Source organism: Lathyrus oleraceus, chromosome 5 (genome assembly GCF_024323335.1).
Source record: "Lathyrus oleraceus cultivar Zhongwan6 chromosome 5, CAAS_Psat_ZW6_1.0, whole genome shotgun sequence".
Taxonomy (NCBI): domain Eukaryota; kingdom Viridiplantae; phylum Streptophyta; class Magnoliopsida; order Fabales; family Fabaceae; genus Lathyrus; species Lathyrus oleraceus.
Window position 1 is genome coordinate 103,990,437 of NC_066583.1, and position 22,188 is coordinate 104,012,624.

The 22,188-nt window shown below is 40.4% G+C and overlaps 1 protein-coding gene across 1 annotated transcript; it reads right to left on the minus strand.

Moving 5' to 3' along the window:
• Positions 1–455: 455 nt before the first annotated feature.
• LOC127079024 (uncharacterized) lies at positions 456–1,520 on the minus strand. Its single transcript, XM_051019440.1, has 2 exons — positions 1,028–1,520; positions 456–916 (listed from the first exon to the last, which is right to left on the minus strand). Exons 1-2 carry the CDS (start codon positions 1,518–1,520, stop codon positions 456–458), a joined length of 954 nt encoding a protein of 317 aa, XP_050875397.1.
• Between the last annotated feature and the right edge of the window lie 20,668 nt (positions 1,521–22,188).

Below are 22,188 nucleotides of genomic sequence, written 5' to 3' on the forward strand. Positions count from 1 at the left end.
ACAAATACATCAAGAAAATGCCCATCGGCTACAAGGAGATCACGTCAGTCCGATCAGACCTCAATCTACTGAAATACAGGCGGCTAGAAACAATTAAATAACAACTCCTTATAGTAAGCTTGTGATTTGGGAGACAGGAAGGCACTCCATTTTCCCAACATCGCACTTTCTTCAAATGGGGGGTTGTTCACAACTGTCTTCCCTCGGTCGGAGGGGTCTTCAGGACGCTCATTCAACTGTATGTTGTTGTCGTTCGGGTTCCCATGTGATTGCTCCTTCAGCTTTTGGATCTCTTCCAGCTTTTGATTCAGCTCATACTGGTTCTGGGGAAGGGTGACTTCCAGCTGCTTGTTGCGGCTTCTTTCATCCTTCAACTCCTTCTTACAAGCTTCTAGCAGGCTTTGAAGTTTCTTCATTTTCCCCATGTGTTCTAATTCTGCTTTATCGGCTCGGTATTAGGCTTCGGCTAACTGCTTCTTTTTGGTCGTCAGACTGGCATAAGTCCCTTTGAGGGTTTCACCCACTTTAAGTCTTTTGAAAACCTCTGTCTGTACCTCATCATCAGCTTGGCGAACTCGGTCCCTCTTTTGATTCAGATTAAATTTCAAGGTCTCTTTCTCCAATGAGATTTTAGCAAGCTTAGTTTTGAGATCGACATTCTCTTTCTCTAGAGTCTTGATAACCTTCTTCAATTCATCCATCTCAGAATTAGGCTGGTTCTCTAGCTCAGAAGATTGGAGGTTCATGGATGGTTCAGGCGGGAACGGAAATAAGACCTCACTAACTCTGCTTTTGACCCAACTGGTGTAGGCTTCCTTGGCAATACAATTCTTCTTACCCATCTCTGCTCTTCCTTGAGGACAAATCGACCCCCAAGCCCTGACAATCTTCTTGATCAACTCTGGCTCTTCGACTCCTTCGTACAAAACAAAACCTTCTACGCTTTCGAGATCAGGTTTGTCCACCATAGGATATCCAAGTTGTCGTAATCCTAACCTCGGGTTGTAGTTGATTCCTCCTTTTGTACCAAGAAGAGGCACATTAGGAAAATCCCCATAATTGAGAATAAGCTTGACACCATCATGCACTCGAGAATACCAAGGAATTTCTTCGGCTTTTAAGGACATGATCCTCTGGGACCACTTCACATTATCTTTGTTCTCAACAAAGGGACCTTCACTGGGTAGATGTGAAATAAACCATCTATACAGTAAAGGGGTGCAACAGACGATAATCCCTTTCTTCTTCTGGGTCCTTACATGAACGGAATAGTAAGTATCAGCGAGAAGAGTGGGAATCGGGTTCTGAGTCAAGAAGATGTGAATAGCAGCCAAGTCCACGAACTGTTCCATATTCAGAAACAAGACAATCCCATAGATGAGTAAAGCTAGATGGGCATTGAAGGTCGTCCAGCTTCCAGCTTCAGCGAAAGTGATAGCTTTGTCTACGAGAAACTTAGAGGTGAAACCATGGATTCCACCTTTTGGTTTCAGGTTCAATTCTATCTCCTTCTTTCCCATATGCAGAGCTTCAGCAAGTTCTCGATATTCAGGAAGTTCCTTAGTGCGGATGTAGGGCACCTAGTTCTTTATCCTGATACCCAAAATATAAGAATACTCTTCCAATGTCGGCGCTAGCTGATAGTCTTGAAAGTAAAGCACCGTAGTGGTGGATCGTAGAACTGTACCAAGGCGTGCACAACGGTGATGTTGACCTCGGTGTTCAGAATACCCAGTAGGTTACCATACGTTTCCTTGAAGGCTTCTTTGTGAGTCAGGTTTAAATGCGCCCCAAACCCTCTCAACACAGCCAATGGAGGTTCCACAAACTTGTAATTATGGATGCTCTTCCTCTCGGGATTCATGCTTCGCTTCAATTGCTTGGTGAATAGACTGGACTCTTGGATTCCTGGAAAACATGCATATGCAAAAATTTGATCATGATGAATGATAATGCAATGATGATATGATAATAATTCACATGGGGTCGGAACCCAGGAAGTTCTGGACAATCTGTAAGTGCCACATGTTGCAAGTTCAAAAGTTCGACGTACATGAGTATCAGGGTAGGTAGAGTCTATGGTTTCCTACAATGAAAACCCATATCCCCCTCACAGGTGTGGACTATGCTCCGAGGTGGTCCCTAGAAGGTCTCCCAGAGTCATCGACTCGAAATGAAAATACCCTACCGTAGTGAATACTCACAGGACAAAAGTACTTCCAAGTGAATCTAGTCTGGGTGTGGTTCTCGTGACCCCTGTAAGACCCTAATTTTGTCCCTAAGATCCCTCATGGCATCATAACATTTCATTTGCATAGCCTCAAGGATCATAAGCATCTTGGTTCCCCTTGCCTTTGGGTGGGACCTCTTGTGAGTGGTTTGAGATCACCAAGCATGCTTGAATTGTACATTATTGCTTTTCTTATTTTGTTTACTAACCAAAATCACAAAAACATGTCACTAACATCTTTTGTTTGTAGCTTGAGCAATCACAAGGTCAAGAGCTTCAAGGAGGTCCTTTGTGCAAAGATATGGTCAAAAGAAGATGAAAACAAGCATGACAATGGTTCCCAAAGCTCTTACCCATCAAATATGCTTCCCAAGTATCTCAATTCATCATTTTGATCAAAGCAAGTCAAGAGTTTGAGGTTTGTTTCCCAAAGAAACCCTAATTCATCTGTGTACAACAATGCCTTGCTCCTGAAGCAACCTCAGCCCATTATCAAATACAATCAAGGGAAGTTCTTTAATTCATCATTTCATGCATATTGGAACTTATTTAAGTGCCCTCAATCATCAATTCATCAAGGTATGAGTTATGGACTTGAGAAGTTGATCAGTCAATTCATCTGACTATTTTGAAATGCACTGAGACCTAACTTTTTATGTGTTGGTCAAATGGAGATGATCCCAAAAGCAAAAAAATGTTCTTAAAGACAATATGAACAACTTTCATGTTCATCAAAAATTGATTTGAAGCTTGGAAGGTCATCATCCATTCCAAGACATTATAGGTCATTTTGACTGAAACCCTAATTTTAGGTCAATTTCCCAAGAACATAACTCATTAATTTTTTATGATTTTGAGGTGGGATCAAATGCATTGGAAATCTTAAGATGTCTACTTCAAATGTTATGTTGAACAAAATTTCAAAATCTCAAAGTAAATACATGTGATAATGCAAAACATTATAGGTCACTTTCGACCAAATGCATTGAAAGGCAAAAAAGTCCAACTTCAAGTGCCCATACCTCTTTCATCAAAAATCCAAATGATGCAAAATTTAAGTCCATTTTGATTATCTTGAAAATATATACAACTTTGATGTTGTAGGTTTTTTCATTTGAGGTTTGCATCATCAAAACAGAGGGGCTTGAACATTGGCCAAATTTGGAAACCTCACCTTTGCATGCTTTGCACCTTGCACTTTAAACTCAAAATTCACTAATTTCCACACTTCAAATGGATTTTTGCCCAACATAACATTTGTTCCTTACATCAAGACCTTTTCAACCATTACTCACATGCTCATGTTTGAATTTGGCAAATGGCATTTTTGAAGAGGAGAAGTTTTAGGCATAATTGTGCATAACATGTTGGAACTCATTACACAAGTTTGTGCATTGCCAATTACACGTCCATTTCAGCTCAATTATGCTGCAGATTGCATTTGGCATTGAATTTGGGCCTTTTACATGATCATGCAAGCCCATGCAAAGAGTATCCACTTGCCATGCACACACGGATTTCTCATTGCTTGCACCATGCTTGGCTATAAATAGAAGCATCATTGCATTCAATTTGGATGGAGGAATCAACCTGAAATGCTGCTGAATTGAAAACCAAACCTCTCACCAAAGGAACCATTTCATTTTCATTCAAATTTTTCAGATCTGAAATTCAATTAAATCTGGTTGAATCTCTAGATCTAAAGTTCCTAGACCTTCATCCTATAGTCCATTGTACTTCTGTTTGGCCAAAGGAAGCAAGGAAGCAAGCTCAGATCACCATAATTCAAAGGTTCTCTCCAACTGGTTTTTTCTTCGAAACTCACTATTCTTTGATCTATTTGCTTGGATATTGTGTTGTCTGAAGTCCTCTCCATAGAGGCGTCATTGCTGTGTATTCAATTTTCAAAACAAGCAAGTTCATGATGAACACCATCAAGCTTCCATCTCTGATTTCTCTCTTAATAGGAATCTAGAGTGGAAGTGAGTGGTATAGGAGTGATGTACATCACTTCCTCTTTCGATTGATGCCTGGATCGTGTGTTTTGGTGCACATTTGCTCTTCTGCAAATTTGAGCTCTCACCGGAGCTAGCCGGAGAAGACGGTGGCACTGGCCACCGTCTGGTCTCCAGATCCAATAGTGGCCATCCATTCTTATTTCTAGATCTAATCCTGGCCTTTGCTTCTTATGACTTTTAATAATTCATTGTGTTACGCGTGGACTGAAGCCTACCATGGAAGCGCGCATGTGGAGCATTTGATCAGCCACGTCAATTAATGAGGCTTGATCAGACGCTCCTTGTTTTTTTGATTTTCCTATTTTCTGATTTAATTTCTTTTATTTCTTTTATTTTCAAAAATTCATATCTTCTTCATTTAAAATCCAAAAAATATGGGACCAATTGCATTCTTCTCCAAATAATTTCTAGTTTCTAAAAATGATTTTTAATATTTTTTATTTTGTCATTTGATATTTTTTGTGAATTTTCTCTTTTCTGGTTATTTTTAATTCATTTTAAATAGTTTTGATATTCAAAAAATACAAAAATATTTTCCTAACCTATTTGAATGATGGTGGATCTATGAAAAATATTCTCATCAATTTTTTAATTGATTTCAGATTTATTTGAGATTTTAGTTCAATTAGGTTATTTTTATTCATTTTAAATTGATTAAAAATAGTTTCTGACTTTTAAAAATGCTGAAATTTTTTGTCAAACTTTGTTTGACCTTGTTGAAGGTTGATTTGAAGTTCCTAACCTTTCAAGGTTGATTTGAAGTGATTTTGAAGTTTGACCTTTCTTTTATTTTTAATTCAAGTTTATTTTAATATTAAAAATGCCAAAAAATATTTTGCTTATTATTTGACCTCCAATCTTCATCCCATTTCTGGTTTCTCATTGTTTGACTTTGACTTTCAATGTCATTTGGTAAACACACATGGATTGGTACATTTTATTTCACCTTAGGCACTTTATTCTTTCCATTTCCTTTTTCATTATTCATCTCCTTCTTCTTCTTCTTTCTTTTTTTGATCAATGAGTTAAAGGTTGATAAGTTAGCATTGATTAGGGAGACTTAATCTTCCTTGATTCAAATCTAACTCATCTTGATCAATTGATCAAGTGAATGGCTTTGCATTAAGGATAGGTTGTTTCCTAAATCATGCAAAAGACTTAAACCAATACAAGATCAATTCTCTTCTTCTTTTTGGCATGGCAAGTTGTTGGAACTTGGTTCACTAATCAAGACTTCTAACTTGTGTTGTTGCATACATTATTATTGACCGGCCTCAGATAGTTGTGACTTCTACATAAGTCCAATTACGATTGCTTAACATAGCGCTAAATTTGCCTTATGGCACACTAACTACTAACATTAATCATTAACCATTAACATTTACTTTTTGCACTTTACTTTTATGCAATTTACTATTCTTGTACATATTATTCATTTGCTTTTCCCTTTGCTCACTTGAGCACATGTTTATTCTAATGCCATTTGCCTTTTGCTCACTTGAGCATATAATTGTATATATATCTTTTGTGCTTGTGTTTGTCTGTTTGTTGTGAACCAAATGCAAAGAATTGGACAAAATGGACTTAGACTTTAGGACTTTACCCAAGCTAATGGAGTTGAAGAGCAACTAGGCCTCATGCCTTTAGAATGCTTAAATGTCAAAGAGCAACTAGGCCTCATGCCTTTAGAATGCTTAAAGCTTGAAGTTGAAAATTGAAAAGACCATATTCTAAACTCCCTCTTGTCCATTCCTTGTTTGTGTGCTAGAATATTTTAATATGTGTGTTCTTGTGCTAGGGATTCCACCTAGATTCAAATTGAGGAACCATTGCCATGAGATTCTAAGAGAGAGAGATCCAAGATACATTAGGGAGCTTTCCAAGAGTTCATTTGATTATTGGTTGCTTGAGTTTATGCTTATGTGATTGCTTATTCCAAAGGGTGGGATCTACTTGGATCATCAATATGATCCCAAGAGAGGAACTCCATTTGTGGTTTTGCTTCTTGTCCCTTACCTCTTGTATTGCTTAGGACTCTAGCCATTCTTCTTCTTCCCTCCACTCTAACCCAAGCCAAAACTTTTGTGCAAACATCCAACACTTGTTTTCAACATTAGAAACCTAAGCCTTATGCTTTTGATTTTCAAACTCTCTTTTCATAATACTTATTTTGAATTGAACTTCTAAGTCAACTTTGACCATTTTTGTAAATACTTTTCATTGGTAAATATAACCCATTCAAATGATTTTGTGGTTTCAATGGCCACTTTCTTAAAACACTTTTTCATAACCTTTAGCTATTAGGTTTGAGTTATCCTTGAGGTAGATATAATACTCTCCTATATCCTTAGTGATGGACAATGAGTCTTCCATGCTTATTATAGGGTTAACCCCTCACTAGCATGTTGAAGCTATCCTCACATGGTGGATTTGTGGTTTTAGGTTGAGTTTTCTCCCTTGGATAACAAAAGACCTTAAGGCTTTTGGACCAATCAATCCATTCACCCATTTTGAGATTTTTACCCCGAACTACGAGGTTTTGATCTTAATCTTTTTTAAGATGGTACGTAGACAATGGGTTTATCCATCCAAACACAAAAAATGTAAATAACTTGTATATTCTCTCCTCATCTCTTCAATCATGTTTGCACAAACAAATTTTCACAAAAATAACGACCTTACAACAAATATGAAAAGGGCTCCCTAGGAGTACCTAGGATGTTTTGGGTGCCTAACACCTTCCCATTGCATAACCAACCCCCTACCCAGATCTCTGACTCATTTTTACTAGTTTTTGATTCGATAAAACTTTTAGGTTTTTTTCGCTTTCTAACCATTCCTTTGGATAAATAGAAGTGCGGTGGCGACTCGACTTGTATGATTTACCTTGGATTTAGTCAATATCTCTAATGGTAACGAATACTCCGCTACAGAAAAGTGGCGACTCTGCTGGGGACAAATTTGCCTAGTGGGTTTTTCCTACTTTTCATATTGTGTTGTATTGTATTATATTGTTTTGTGACATATTTTTGTGCAATTTGGGATTACTGTATTGTATGTAATGATTGAATTGCTTAAATATTAATTCCTTGTATGCTTGGTGATCTCTGTGAGATGAGTTCTATACCCACTTAGGATACGAGAATGGCATAGTCTTGTTGACTTATGTGGAGTTATTCCTTAGCAAGTCGACTTGCAAGTCCATTCACTTGGTGGAGGTCATGTTGGGATCAATAATGTCACACAAGTAGTTGTGGTTAGACATTACTCTTTCCAATATAGACCTTAGAAGCCAAGGACCTTAGTTTACCAAGCCCATCTTGGCCTATTCTTAGGATGTAGTGCGAAAGTCGTTCAAGTGTAAGATTTGATACGATTGTTACGCAATACTACACCCATAAGAGTCTCTCTTGAGAATATTTTTGGAATACGAGTAGTCGTTTATCCGATAATATCCGAAAGATGGGATGATGACTATGGGAACCCCTTGTAGAACATGTTTGGCAGGTTTAAACCCTAGTACACTCCCTTTGTGTGGTTCTTAACCGAGACTCCATGCTCGTGACTCGCAACAAACCCTTGATTCGTGGTTGATCCGTTCATGTGTCCTTAATATCAATGGAACTTGGGTGTTGATAAGGTGTAAACCATAATCCACCAAAATGGATGATTGATATTAAGGGTGCCATGATCCATCCCATGACCTTTGTTTGGTGTGCTTTGCTTGATCCTTGAGTGTGATTGTTGCATTCATGCATTCATGCACCCATTTGCATCCATATCATCAATAATGAAGAAAATTTTCAAGGAATTTAAGAGGTCTATTTGCAAATTTTCAGACATGGAAAGACAAAGAAGGAATACAAAGAAGTACAGCTTCAGACAACCAGATTTGAAAGAGTTAAGGAATTTGACATCCTATGTACTAGATCCCTTGGGTTTCAAGGCTCGTTTTGGGAAGCTTCTTCCTCTTCTGACTACTCAGGTGGATAAAGGGTTGATGAGCGTATTGGTGCGGTTTTATGATCCATTGTACCGTTGCTTCACATTTCCGGATTTTCAGCTTTTGCTCACGCTTGAGGAGTATGCCTACCTTGTGGGTATACCTATTCTAGACCAGTTGTCGTTCAGTGGCTTGGAGAATGTTCCCACTTCTCAAGAGATAGCAGACATGTTACATATAGATGAATCTCTGGTTGGTGCTCATATGACTACCAAAGGTGGAATTCAAGGTCTCCCTTTTGAGTTCCTCGTTGCTCAAGCTATTATGTATGGGAAGGCCATGAGTGAGAACGCCTTTGAAGCCATATTTGTACTTCTCATCTATGGGTTAGTGTTGTTCCCCAACATCGATAAGTTTGTAGATGTCAACGCTATTAGGATTCTCTCTACTCTTAATCCCGTTCCGACTCTGTTGGGTGACACTTATTTTTCTTTGCATATGAGGAATGCGAAGGGTGGTGGTGCCATTGTGTGCTGTTTGCCTCTGTTGTATAAGTGGTTTATTTCTCACTTACCGCAGACGGTCGCTTTCAAGGAAAACAAGGGATGTCTACGGTGGTCCACGAGGCTTATGTCTCTCACTAATGATGATATCTCTTGGTACAACCGTGTGTATGATGGTGTGCAGATTATCGACTCTTGTGGTGAATTCTCTAATGTACCTCTTCTTGGTACATGTGGTGGGATTAACTACAACCCCATTTTGGCACGTCGTCAGCTTGGGTTCCCCCTGAAGGATAAACCCAATAACATTCTGTTAGAGGGTATGTTCTTTCAAGAGGGTAAAGATCCCCAAGGCTTGAAAGCTAGGATGGTCCGCGCTTGGTGCAAGATTCATAGGAAGGGAAGGAAAGAGCTAGGTCCGAAGAGTTGTGTCGCCCTGGAACCTTATACTGCTTGGGTTAGGAAGAGAGCTTCTGAGTATCTCATGCCATACGAGTATCCAAGACCTACACCTTTGGTTATGGCTGGGCCTTCAACCCTCCCTGACCAAGGAGTAGAGGAGTTCAGAGACGAAGACTGTTCACGTGCCTGGGTCCGTGAATGAGAAGAGTTGCTTCAACAGATTAAGGAAAAGGATGCTTTGATCGAGTTCCTCGAGCATCAGGTCATTGATGATCCCAATGATGCATGGACTTCTCTACTTCCTCAGTCTTCTAGGTTCTGGAAGAGGAAGTACGACCGACTCGCCACGAAAAAGGCAGATATGGAGGCAGCCTATGAGGAGGAGGTGAAGAGGCTTCGTGCGTCTTATCTTCCCGTATCCCGAGCTTTAGATGATTGTTTCTAAGGATCCATAGGATGATCATTGTCCTTTTCTCATGTATCTTGGTTACCAATGTTGTACTTCTTTGATGTAAAACCAATTCTTCAAGACTGATGGATCATCTAGAACAAGAAAACCACGAGCTGAAGGAAGAAGTAGCCAGGTTGACTGCCTTGATGGAGTCATTCTTGGCCGCTCAAAGCCAATCTTCTCCAACGCCCTCAACTCCTCCCCAGAGGACGGTCATTTCTGAGATCGTGACTTCTACTGTGCCTGATGCAATGGCTCATTTTGCGCCATCTATGCCAGCCGGGTTCCCTTGGGGAATGCCCCCCAACTTTGTACCAGAGGGTTTCACCCCTACTCTTGCTTCTCTGCCGGCATCTAGCCCGGTCCTTTCAGTGCCACCTCTCGTTGTGCACACGTTACCAAGGGTCGAAGATACCATCTACCACTTTGAGCCATCTGAGGGCCCGGACGTTTATGAAAAGATGGATGATATGAAGGACCAATTCCTTGAGCTTCGCAAGGAACTGAAAACTTTGAGGGGGAAAGACCTCTTTGGTAAAAGTGTTGCTGAGTTGTGCCTTGTGCCCAACGTGAAGATCCCTATTAAATTCAAAGTGCCTGACTTTGAGAAGTATAAGGGAAACACATGCCCCCTCAGCCATCTTGTGATGTATGCTCGCAAGATGTCAACGCAAACCGATAACGACCAATTGCTCATCCACTATTTCTAGGAAAGTCTGTCCGGTGCCGCTCTCCGGTGGTACATGGGTTTGGAGAGTTCGAACATCCGATCTTTCAACGATCTTGGCGAGGCCTTCGTCAAGCAATATAAATACAATATGGATATGGCTCCTGATAGGGACCAGCTGAGAGCAATGTCGCAGAAGGATAAGGAGACCTTCAAAGAATACGCCCAGAGATGGCGCGAAGTGGCAGCTCAGATAGTGTCTCCCCTTGAGGAAAAGGAGATGACCAAGATCTTCTTGAAGACCTTGAGCTTGTTTTATTACGAGAGAATGATAGTCAGTTCTCCCTCAGACTTCACCGAGATGGTGATATGGGGATGAGATTGGAAGAAGGGGTCCGTGAAGGACGCTTAACCCGAGACGAAGGCTCTTCGACAAAGAGATATGGAAGCTTTGCGAAGAAGAAGGAGGGAGAGGCACATGCCGTGTATTCCCATGTCAAAAGAAGACCCTCTGTGAAGAGGAAGATTGCTCGCCCGGTCAACAATCAGCATCAGGTGGCTCATATAGCACCTGTTTTTAGGAAAGCTCAACACTATCAACAACCGCAAACTCAGCAATATCAACAACAATAGTGTCCACAACAGCAGGCCTATCAGCCTCGAAATAACAACAATAATGCCAGCACCAGCTATGAGAGGAAGAGGGTCACCTTTGATCCAATTTCGATGACTTATGTTGAACTCTATCCGTCGTTGATCGATAGAAAGTTGATCACTCCGCGAGACCCTCCCGCTGTACCTACCAACCCTCAGTGGTGGTACAAGCCTGAGCTTCATTGTGTGTATCATTCCTGTGCTCCCGGACACGACATAGAGAACTGTTATCCCCTGAAAACCAAGGTGCAAGACCTTGTGAGAAGTGGGATTTTATTTTTCGAGGACGTCGGTCCAAACGTAAAGAAGAACCCATTGCCCGAGCATGGGAAGTCTGTCAATATGGTCCAGGGTTGCCCTGGCAAGTATAAGGTGAAATATGTCAGTCATATCCGACAATCGCTGGTTGAGACGCATAGATTGTTGTGTGACTATAGCCATTATGAGCATGACCATGATAGATGCAGAGTCTGTTCTGTCAATCAGAAAGGGTGTCGTCAGGTGCGCAAAGATGTGTAAGAGATATTGGACGAAGGAGTCATCGAGATCCTTCAAAATAGAAATGTTTACAAAGATGAACTCGAAGCCAATGTGATTTCCCCGGTGTTCCGGATACCTGAGCCTGTTGTCATTAAGTATGATGGTAGCAAGCAGAAGGCTCCTCCTGCTCTCGTCATCAAACCAGCCGGACCTGTACCGTACTCCTCCGAGAAAGCGGTTCCCTATCACTACAACGTTGTAGCAATAGAGAATGGGAAAGAGGTGTCCTTGCCCTCTTCATCTGTTGTTAACATTGCCGACGTCAGCGGTTTGACCCGCAACGGTCGTGTATTTTCAGCACCGTCGAAACCTCAAGCTGATGTTCGAGGAAGTGTTGATGCTGATTTTGTTGAGCACCCGATTGGGAATGCTGTGAACACCCCGAATCCGGCACTTGTTGTTAAGCCCTCCTCTATGTTAAGAACTCCTACTTCTGCTGGCCTGAGTGGCAATACGAAAGAAGACTGTGATAAGATGCTGAGGCTCATCAAGAGAAGCGAGTACAATGTTGTGGACCAGCTTCTACAAACGCCATCCAAAATATATGTGTTATCGTTGCTTTTGAATTCAGAACCACACCGAGACGCTCTGCAGAAGGTTTTGGATGTGGCGTACGTGGATCACGATGTCACGATAGAACAATTTGATAGCATTGTTGCAAACATCACCGCTTGTAACAATTTGAGTTTTTGTGACTCTGATCTCCACGAGGAGGGAAGAGACCACAACTTGGCATTACATATATCTATGGGTTGCAAAGACGCCATGTCCAATGTTCTGGTGGACACTGGGTCGTCATTGAATGTATTGCAAAAAACCACTCTCTCGAAGTTGTCATATCAGGGGCCTCCCATGAGGCAGAGTGGAGTAGTTGTGAAGGCTTTCGATGGGTCTCACAAAACTGTAATTTGTGAAGTTGATCTCCCAGTCAAAATCGGACCAAGCGACTTCCAGATTACCTTCCAGGTTATGGATATCCACCCATCGTATAGTTGTCTTTTAGGCAGACCATGGATTCACGAGGCTGGCACCGTGACATCCACCCTACACCAAAAATTGAAATTTGTAAAGAATAAGAAGCTGGTAGTGGTAGGGGGAGAAAAGGCTCTCCTGGTTAGCCATTTGTCTTCCTTCTCTTATATAGATGCTGAGGATGAAGTTGGAACTCCATTCCAAGCTTTATCTATTATTGAGCCTATTAAGAAGGGAACTTCTTCATTTGCTTCCTACAAAGATGCAAAGTTGGCCATTGAGCACGGTGCAACTGCGGGTTTGGGGAAAATGATTGAGTTAAAAGACAACAAGTCCCGGGCTGGCATAGGTTATTCTTCTGGGGTTTCCAATATGCAAGGGCTGTTCACAAGTGGAGGGTTCATCCACACCAGTCAAGACGAGGAGGCTGCTGCCATCTTGGAAGAGGACGAAGAGGATTCTGACAACTTTGTCATCCCTGGAGGGATCTGCAATAATTGGGTCGCTGTGGATATTCCAACAGTTATCCATAAGTCAAAGTAATGTTCATTGTGTTTAAAAACCCTCCTCCCATGCCAAAGGGAGGAGTGATGACATTGTTGGTGCATAAATACAATGATATTTTCATTCAATAGATTCATGTTAAATGTTTGTTTTTCCAATTATTTCCCCTTTTCGCTTTCGCATGAAATTGGTGATCACATAAAACCTCAAAAATAGAATAAAATCAATCTTTTCATCTGCATAATGATTTGCCTTGTTTGAATTCTAAAAGCTCTTTACATCCAAAAACATTATGCAGGTTAATCAAACCCATTGAACATAATGACCCAACACCATCTCCCAACTTTGAATTCCCTGTATTTAAGGCGGAAGAAGATGATGTTGAAGAGATTCCTAACGAGATTACCCGTCTATTTGAGCATGAAGAGAAGATCATTCAGCCGCATTTGGAGAATCTGGAAACAGTCAACTTGGGGTCTGAGGATTGTGTGCGAGAAGTGAAGATTGGGGCACTCCTGGAAGAGTCTTTTAAGAAGGGGTTGATTGAGTTGCTACGAGAATATGTCGATGTCTTTGCCTGGTCATATGAAGACATGCCTGGTCTAGATACAGATATTGTGCAACATTTCCAGCCTTTGAAGCCTGAGTGCGTGCCTGTGAAGCAGAAGCTTAGAAGAACTCATCCTGATATGGCAATAAAGATCAAAGAGGAAGTTCAGAAGCAAATTGATGCGGGGTTTCTGGTGACTTCTACATATCCTCAATGGGTGGCCAATATTGTGCCCGTGCCTATGAAAGATGGAAAAGTCTGAATGTGTGTGGACTATAGAGACTTGAATAAGGCTAGTCCGAAATATGATTTTCCTCTACCACATATTGATATGTTGGTAGATAATACAGCTAAATTCAATGTCTTCTCATTTATGGATGGATTTTCCGGATATAATCAGATTAAGATGGCACCCGAGGATATGGAGAACACAACATTCATCACACCTTGGGGAACATTCTGTTATCGAGTGATGCCCTTCGGTTTGAAGAACGCTGGAGCCACGTATCAACGAGCTATGACCACCTTGTTTCATGATATGATGCACAAGGAAATCGAGGTATATGTTGACGACATGATCGCTAAGTCAAGAACGAAAGTTGAACATGTAGAGCACTTGTTGAAGCTTTTTCAGCGTTTGAGGAAGTATAAGCTTCGCCTGAATCCCAGCAAGTGTACATTTGGAGTCCGTTCCGGCAAGTTATTGGGCTTTATTGTTAGTGAAAGAGGTATTGAGGTTGATCCTGCAAAGGTCAAAGCAATACAAGAGATGCCTGCGCCCAAAACTGAGAAGCAAGTCCGAGGTTTTCTTAGCCGCTTGAATTACATTTCCAGATTCATATCCCACATGACTGCCAGATGTGCACCAATATTCAAGCTCCTTCGGAAAGATCAATCCCATGATTGGACCGAGGATTGCCAGAAAGCTTTTGACAGTATTAGAGAATATTTGTCTGAGCCTCCGATCCTGTCTCCACCTGTGGAAGGGAGACCCTTGATTATGTATCTGACTGTGCTTGAAGACTCAATGGGTTGTGTCCTTGGTCAGCAAGACGAATCAGGAAAGAAAGAATATGCTATTTACTACTTGAGCAAGAAGTTCACTGATTGTGAGTCTCGATACTCAATGCTTGAGAAGACAAGATGTGCTTTGGCTTGGGCTGCTAAGCGCTTACACCAGTATATGTTAAATCATACGACTTGGTTGATATCCAGAATGGATCCAATCAAGTATATCTTCGAGAAGCCTGCTTTAACAGGGAGAATTGCCCGTTGGCAGATGTTGTTATCTGAGTATGATATTGAGTATCGAGCTCAGAAGGCTATTAAAGGTAGTATCTTGGCTGACCACTTGGCACATCAGCCGATCGATGATTATCAGTCTGTTCAGTATGACTTCCCGGATGAGGAGATTCTGTATTTGAAAATGAAAGATTGTGATGAGCCTACGCTAGATGAAGGGCCAGAGCCTGGTTCCCGTTGGAGCATGGTATTTGATGGCACTGTAAATCAATATGGAAATGGTATTGGGGCAGTAATTATTACTCCTCAGGGCACACATATTCCTTTTACAGCAAGGCTAACTTTCAAATGCACGAATAATATGGCTGAGTATGAGGCCTGTATTATGGGGTTGGAAGAGTGCATTGATCTAAGGATCAAGCATCTTGATGTATTTGGTGATTCGGCCCTCGTTGTTAATCAGATTAAGGGTGAATGGGAAACGAATCAGCCTGGCCTCATTCCATATAGGGATTACGCGAGGAGGATTTCAACGTTCTTTACTAAGGTTGACTTCCATCATATCCCTCGAGATGAAAATCGGATGGCAGATGCTCTTGCTACACTTGCTTCGATGATTGTGGTTAGACTCTCGAATGAAGTTCCCAATATCACTGTGATGCGCTTGGACAGACCAGCTCATGTATTTGGAGTAGAGGAAGTACAAGATGATAAGCCATGGTATTATGATATCAAGCATTTCCTTCAGAGCCAGATTTACCCGCCTGGGGCATCTATGAAAGATAGGAAGACTTTGAGGAGATTGGCAGGCAGTTTCTACCTCAATGGTGATGTGCTTTATAAGAGAAATTTTGACATGGTTCGGCTCAGATGCGTGGATAGACACGAAGCAGACCTGTTGATGACTGAAGTTCATGGGGGTTCATTTGGTACTCATTCCAATGGACACGCCATGGCCAGAAAGATGTTGAGAGCAGGCTACTATTGGCTGACAATGGAGTCTGACTGCTGCAAATATGTGAAGAAATGCCATAAGTGTCAGATTTACACGTATAAGATTCACATTCCCCCGACACTTCTGAATGTGATTTCATCACCATGGCCTTTCTCCATGTGGGGAATTGACATGATTGGCATGATAGAACCAAAAGCGTCCAATGGACACAAATTTATTCTCGTAGCAATTGATTACTTCACTAAGTGGGTTGAAGCAGCATCATATGCTAATGTGACCAGGCAGGTAGTCGTGAAGTTTATCAAGAATCAACTCATATGCCGATATGGTGTGCCAGATAAGATCATTACTGATAATGGATCTAACCTGAACAACAAGATGATGAAAGAGCTATGTAGCGAGTTCAAGATTGTGCATCATAATTCTTCCCCTTACAGACCCTAGATGAATGGGGCTGTTGAAGCTTCTAATAAGAATATCAAGAAGATTATCTAGAAGATGGTTGTCACGTATAAAGATTGGCATGAGATGCTGCCGTTTGCTTTACATGGATATCGTACATCTGTTCACACTTCGACAGGGGCAACCCCTTTCTCTCTCGTTTATGGCATGAAGGTCGTGCTCCCAGTAGAGGTGGAGATCCCATCAATGAGAGTCTTGATGGAAGCCAAGTTGACTGATGCTGAATGGGTCCATAGTCGTTATGACCAGTTGAATTTGATAGAAGAGAAGAGATTGACTGCCATGTGCCATGGTCAATTATATCAATAAAGAATGAAGAAATATTTTGATAAGAAGGTCAAGCCTCGTGTGTTCCGAGAGGGTGACCTTGTGCTCAAGAAAGTCTTGTCTTTCGCGCCCGATTCCAGGGGCAAGTGGACTCCAAACTATGAAGGTCCATATGTTGTTAAGAAAGCCTTTTCAGGCGGTGCATTGATACTTACAACTATGGATGGGGAGGATTTCACTCGTCCTGTGAATTCAGATGCAGTCAAGAAATACTTCGCCAAAAAAAAACAGAATAACTCGCTAAGTTGAAAACCCGAAAGGGCAGCTTAGGCAAAAATGAGCGTCTCGGTGGATTGAAAACCCGAAAGGGCGATCCAGGCAAAAATTAGAGACATATAAAAATTGAATATATGTATCCCGCTAGATTGAGTACCTCACCCTGGGGCAAGTAACTGCATCCTGACAAGACTCTGTTCTACAATTGTTACCCGTCAGGGATTCTTGCTCATTCATCATCAACTGAAGCTTCAAATACATCGGATTCAGAATTGGTAGACAAATGGTCATTATGTTCAATGTAGCCCTTTTCCAATATACATCACCAATCTCAAATTTGTAAAGATCTATGGAGTCTTGCCATTTGCAGATTACTATTCCATCAAATAAATTTGAGCCTTTATCCAATTATTTGCACTCTTATTTGTTTCTATTCAACAAATGTTTTGCATGTTTTAATTGAAAAAATATACCATTGTTTTAAATAATCAAATTTTTCATAATTTGTTTTTAAACAAAATGAACATCCACGATGACATAGGAATACTGTGAATGCCTGCAGTGCTCTCCCGAGGATGGTAAGATTCTCAACAGGGTAAGACAATTGTTCGCATTCCTAGCATGCCGGTGTCCCCTTCCTCCGGAGCCTCTTAATGGTGCTTTCTCTCAAGCAGAATGTGTGGTAAAGATTATTCATCTTTTCTTCCTCAGCAGATGTGATCTCACTATTTGAGACAATATTTGATGGCCCTTGGAAACTTCTGATTTAGTGGTTATTCTCCACGGAGTCCCCTGATCCCCTTTGGATAACTTCCCCAGTAGAGTTGCTCCTACGTCGGAGTTCATCTGTGAAAACAACTATTCCCCAGTTGGAATGACTGACGCTCATCCCTTGCGGAGATCTTTGTTATCCTGGCTTTCTCTCTTGAGATGTAGTACCGGATGTTTGTACTTGTTCGATGGACTTGTTGGTGTTAAAGATGTCTGTTTGTCAGCATTCATCATATATAAACTACACATGTGTGCATATAGTTTTCAAACATTCGGATATTCATATCGCATTCTTTGCCATATATCTTTGTTTGCGATCCCCTGCTAGTTGGTAATACATTTCCCCAAGCAGATGTCGGTGTCTGAACTCCCCATATAGAGTCAGCCCCTTAAGCAGAAAGTCTTTATCTTTCCTTCCATATTCCCCACCGAGTTATATCCTCGTGGATGATGATTATTTCTGTTTCCACCCAACACATATATTGGGATGGGAGTCCCCATTGAGTTATATCCTCACTGGGACGAGTCTTGATTCAGCTTGCCTCTTTAGTTTGATCCTAGATTGGCTTCTTGTGATTGTTTCCTGCGCTTCCCTGTGGTATAAATGAATAATTGCTCAGTAATCAGTAATCATCCATCTTATCCCCGACGGAGTCTGTGGTTTTCTACCCTTATACCGGTAGTTGTAAACCCTATTTCATCCCTTTGCAGAGTTAACCTTTTGTTCATCCTAATCGATGACGGTTACCTTTTCGTGGTCTTCTACCCAGTATCCGGTAGATGTAACCCCTTCCTTGACGGTTATCATTATCTAATATTCGGTATTGATAAGTCCTTCACCCTCGGTGGTATATTTCTTGGATGATTGCTCTGATCAGGCAGTTTATCCCCAGCGAGTCTTTTTTTCATATACCGATTGCCGGTAATGGTTGTTGCTCCCTTTGAATGGTCATCATTATATTCCTAGTTTCGGTATCCCGATGCCTTTCTTTGTCGGACGATTTATCCTTCATTAACCCAGTAACCGGTTGTGGATAATCTTCCATGCGAGTATATTATCTACGTTCTGACGGGAATAGATAATATATCTCATGCACTCTTTGGTCGAAGCCTTTTGTTCTTCCCCAGTTGAGTAAGATTCGTATCCCGCTGCGGACTCGAATGTCCGTCCTATGTTAGAGTTTGCTTTTAGCCCTCTTTTGGATGATGAGTGTCTTGGAAATATTCCCCAATTCACACCTTGGTTGGTCACCTATTATATGCTCAGTAACCGGCATCCCTGGTGTTCCTTCCCTTATGCTCCCTATTATGACCTTTGTCCCTTGCGGAGTCAGATTTTCCTGAGCTGAAGTGTACCTTTTTTATGTCTTCCTCAGATGATCTCGGATGTTTGATATCTCTCACATTTATACCGGTCTTCGATATTCATTCTCCTCGAGCATGTTGTTCCTTCACCCTCATACCGGTGTTCGAATCACATGTCTCCTTGAGCTTATTACCCAGTAACTGGTAATACCTCATCCTGGTGTTTCCCCAGTGGAGTCCCGTAGTGGATTTTCCCCATCTGAGTCCGGATTGGATAATTTTTGATGTATTGTCATATTCCCCAATACATGCATCTCCGAGTCAGCTCGATTCTTTCCATGGATTTACTCCTTTTGGAATTCTGCTCCCCAAGCTTTGAGTCGTGCCCTGCTCACGTAATGTATCCCCTCTTCTATCCCCATGAGAGTCCCAGAGTCTCTGACCCATGGAGTAAATTACTCATATGGATTATCAGCTTCTCCTGATTTCTTTTCTTTCTTTATGGACACATATCTCCACAGAGTATTACTTTTTGCATACATACATTTGCATCATGAGGTCTCTTAGGGACCAAAATTCGTCTCTTTGTTATTATTTAAGCCCATTCTACCTCGTCGAGACGAAGATTTTAACCTTAACTTCTCCAACTAGAATGACCTTAAATAGGGGCATCTGTAAGACCCTAATTTTGTCCCTAAGATCCCTCATGGCATCATAACATTTCATTTGCATAGCCTCAAGGATCATAAGCATCTTGGTTCCCCTTGCCTTTGGGTGGGACCTCTTGTGAGTGGTTTGAGATCACCAAGCATGCTTGAATTGTACATTATTGTTTTTCTTATTTTGTTTACTAACCAAAAGCACAAAAACATGTCACTAACATCTTTTGTTTGTAGCTTGAGCAATCACAAGGTCAAGAGCTTCAAGGAGGTCCTTTGTGCAAAGATATGGTCAAAAGAAGATGAAAACAAGCATGACAATGGTCCCCAAAGCTCTTACCCATCAAATATGCTTCCCAAGTATCTCAATTCATCATTTTGATCAAAGCAAGTCAAGAGTTTGAGGTTTGTTTCCCAAAGAAACCCTAATTCATCTGTGTACCACAATGCCTTGCTCCTGAAGCAACCTTAGCCCATGATCAAATACAATCAAGGGAAGTTCTTTAATTGATCATTTCATGCATATTAAAACTTATTTGAGTGCCCTCAATCATCAATTCATCAAGGTATGAGTTATGGACTTGAGAAGTTGATCAGTCAATTCATCTGACTATTTTGAAATGCACTAAAACCTAACTTTTTATGTGTTGGTCAAATGGAGATGATCCCAAAAGCAAAAAATGTTCTTAAAGACAATATGAACAACTTTCATGTTCATCAAAAATTTATTTGAAGCTTGGAAGGTCATCATCCATTCCAAGACATTATAGGTCATTTTGACTGAAACCCTAATTTTGGGTCAACTTCCCAAGAACATAACTAATTCATTTTTTATGATTTTGAGGTGGTATCAAATGCATTGGAAATATTAAGATGTCTAATTCAAATGTTATGTTGAACAAAATTTCAAAATCTCAAAGGAAATACATGTGATAATGCAAAACATTATAGGTCACTTTGGACCAAATGCATTGAAAGGCAAAAAAGTCCAACTTCAAGTGCCCATAACTCTTTCATCAAAAATCCAAATGATACAAAATTTAAGTCCATTTTCATTGTCTTGAAAATATCTACAACTTCGATGTTGGAGGGTTTTTCATTTGAGGTTTGCATCATCAAAACAGAGGGGCTTGAACATTGGCCAAATTTGGAAATCTCACCTTTGCATGCTTTGCACCTTACACTTTAAACTCAAAATTCACTAATTTCCACACTTTAAATGGATTTTTGCCCAACATAACATTTGTTCCTTACATCAAGACCTTTTCAACCATTACTCACATGCTCATGTTTGAATTTGGCAAATGGCATTTTCGAAGAGGAGAAGTTTTAGGCATAATTGTGCATAACATGTTGGAACTCATTACACAAGCTTGTGCATTGCCAATTACACATCCATTTCAGCTCAATTATGCTGCAGATTGCATTTGGCATTGAATTTGGGCCTTTTACATGATCATGCAAGCCCATGCAAAGAGTATCCACTTGCCATGCACACACGGATTTCTCATTGCTTGCACCATGCTTGGCTATAAATAGAAGCATCATTCCATTCAATTTGGATGGAGGAATCAACCTGAAATGTTGCTGAATTGAAAACCAAACCTCTCACCAAAGGAACCATTTCATTTTCATTCAAATTTTTCAGATCTGAAATTCAACTAAATCTGGTTGAATCTCTAGATCTAAAGTTCCTAGACCTTCATCCTATAGTCCATTGTACTTCTGTTTGGCCAAAGGAAGCAAGGAAGCAAGCTCAGATCACCACAATTCAAAGGTTCTTTCCAACTGGTTTTTTCTTCGAAACTCACTATTCTTTGATCTATTTGCTTGGATATTGTGTTGTCTGAAGTCCTCTCCATAGAGGCATCATTGTTGTGTATTCAATTTTCAAAATCAAGCAAGTTCATGATGAACACCATCAAGCTTCCATCCCTGATTTCTCTCTTAATAGGAATCTAGAGTGGAAGTGAGTGGTATAGGAGTGATGTACATCACTTCCTCTTTCGGTTGATTCCTGGATCGTGTGTTTTGGTGCACATTTGCTCTTCTGCAAATTTGAGCTCTCACCGGAGCTAGCCGGAGAAGACGGTGGCGCTGACCACCGTCTGGTCTCCAGATCCAGTCATGGCCATCCATTCTTATTTCCAGATCTAATCCTGGCCTTTGCTTCTTATGACTTTTAATAATTCATTGTGTTACGCGTGGACCGAAGCCTACCATGGAAGCGCGCATGTGGAGCGTTTGATCAGCCACGTCAATTAATGAGGCTTGATCAGACGCTCCTTGTTTTTTTGATTTTCCTATTTTCTGATTTAATTTCTTTTATTTCTTTTATTTTCAAAAATTCATATCTTCTTCATTTAAAATCCAAAAAATATGGGACCAATTGCATTCTTCTCCAAATAATTTCTAGTTTCTAAAAATGATTTTTAATATTTTTTATTTTGTCATTTGATATTTTTTGTGAATTTTCTCTTTTCTGGTTATTTTTAATTCATTTTAAATAGTTTTGATATTCAAAAAATACAAAAATATTTTCCTAACCTATTTGAATGATGATGGATCTATGAAAAATATTCTCATCAATTTATTAATTGATTTGAGATTTTAGTTCAATTAGGTTATTTTTATTCATTTTAAATTGATTAAAAATAGTTTCTGACTTTTAAAAATGCTGAAATTTTTTGTCAAACTTTATTTGACCTTGTTGAACTTGGGATAAATCACTTGGACCTTTCAACGTTGATTTGAAGTGATTTTGAAGTTTGACCTTTCTTTTATTTTTAATTCAAGTTTATTTTAATATTAAAAATG

Excerpts from the sequence above, each read along its gene's own strand:
- LOC127079024 (XM_051019440.1), bottom strand. The coding sequence starts at position 1,520 with ATGGGAAAGAAGGAGATAGAATTGAACCTGAAACCAAAAGGTGGAATC. Across the intron at positions 917-1,027 it reads TCCTAATGTGCCTCTTCTTG|GAGTCGAAGAGCCAGAGTTG; the intron begins GTACAAAAGGAG and ends TTTTGTACGAAG.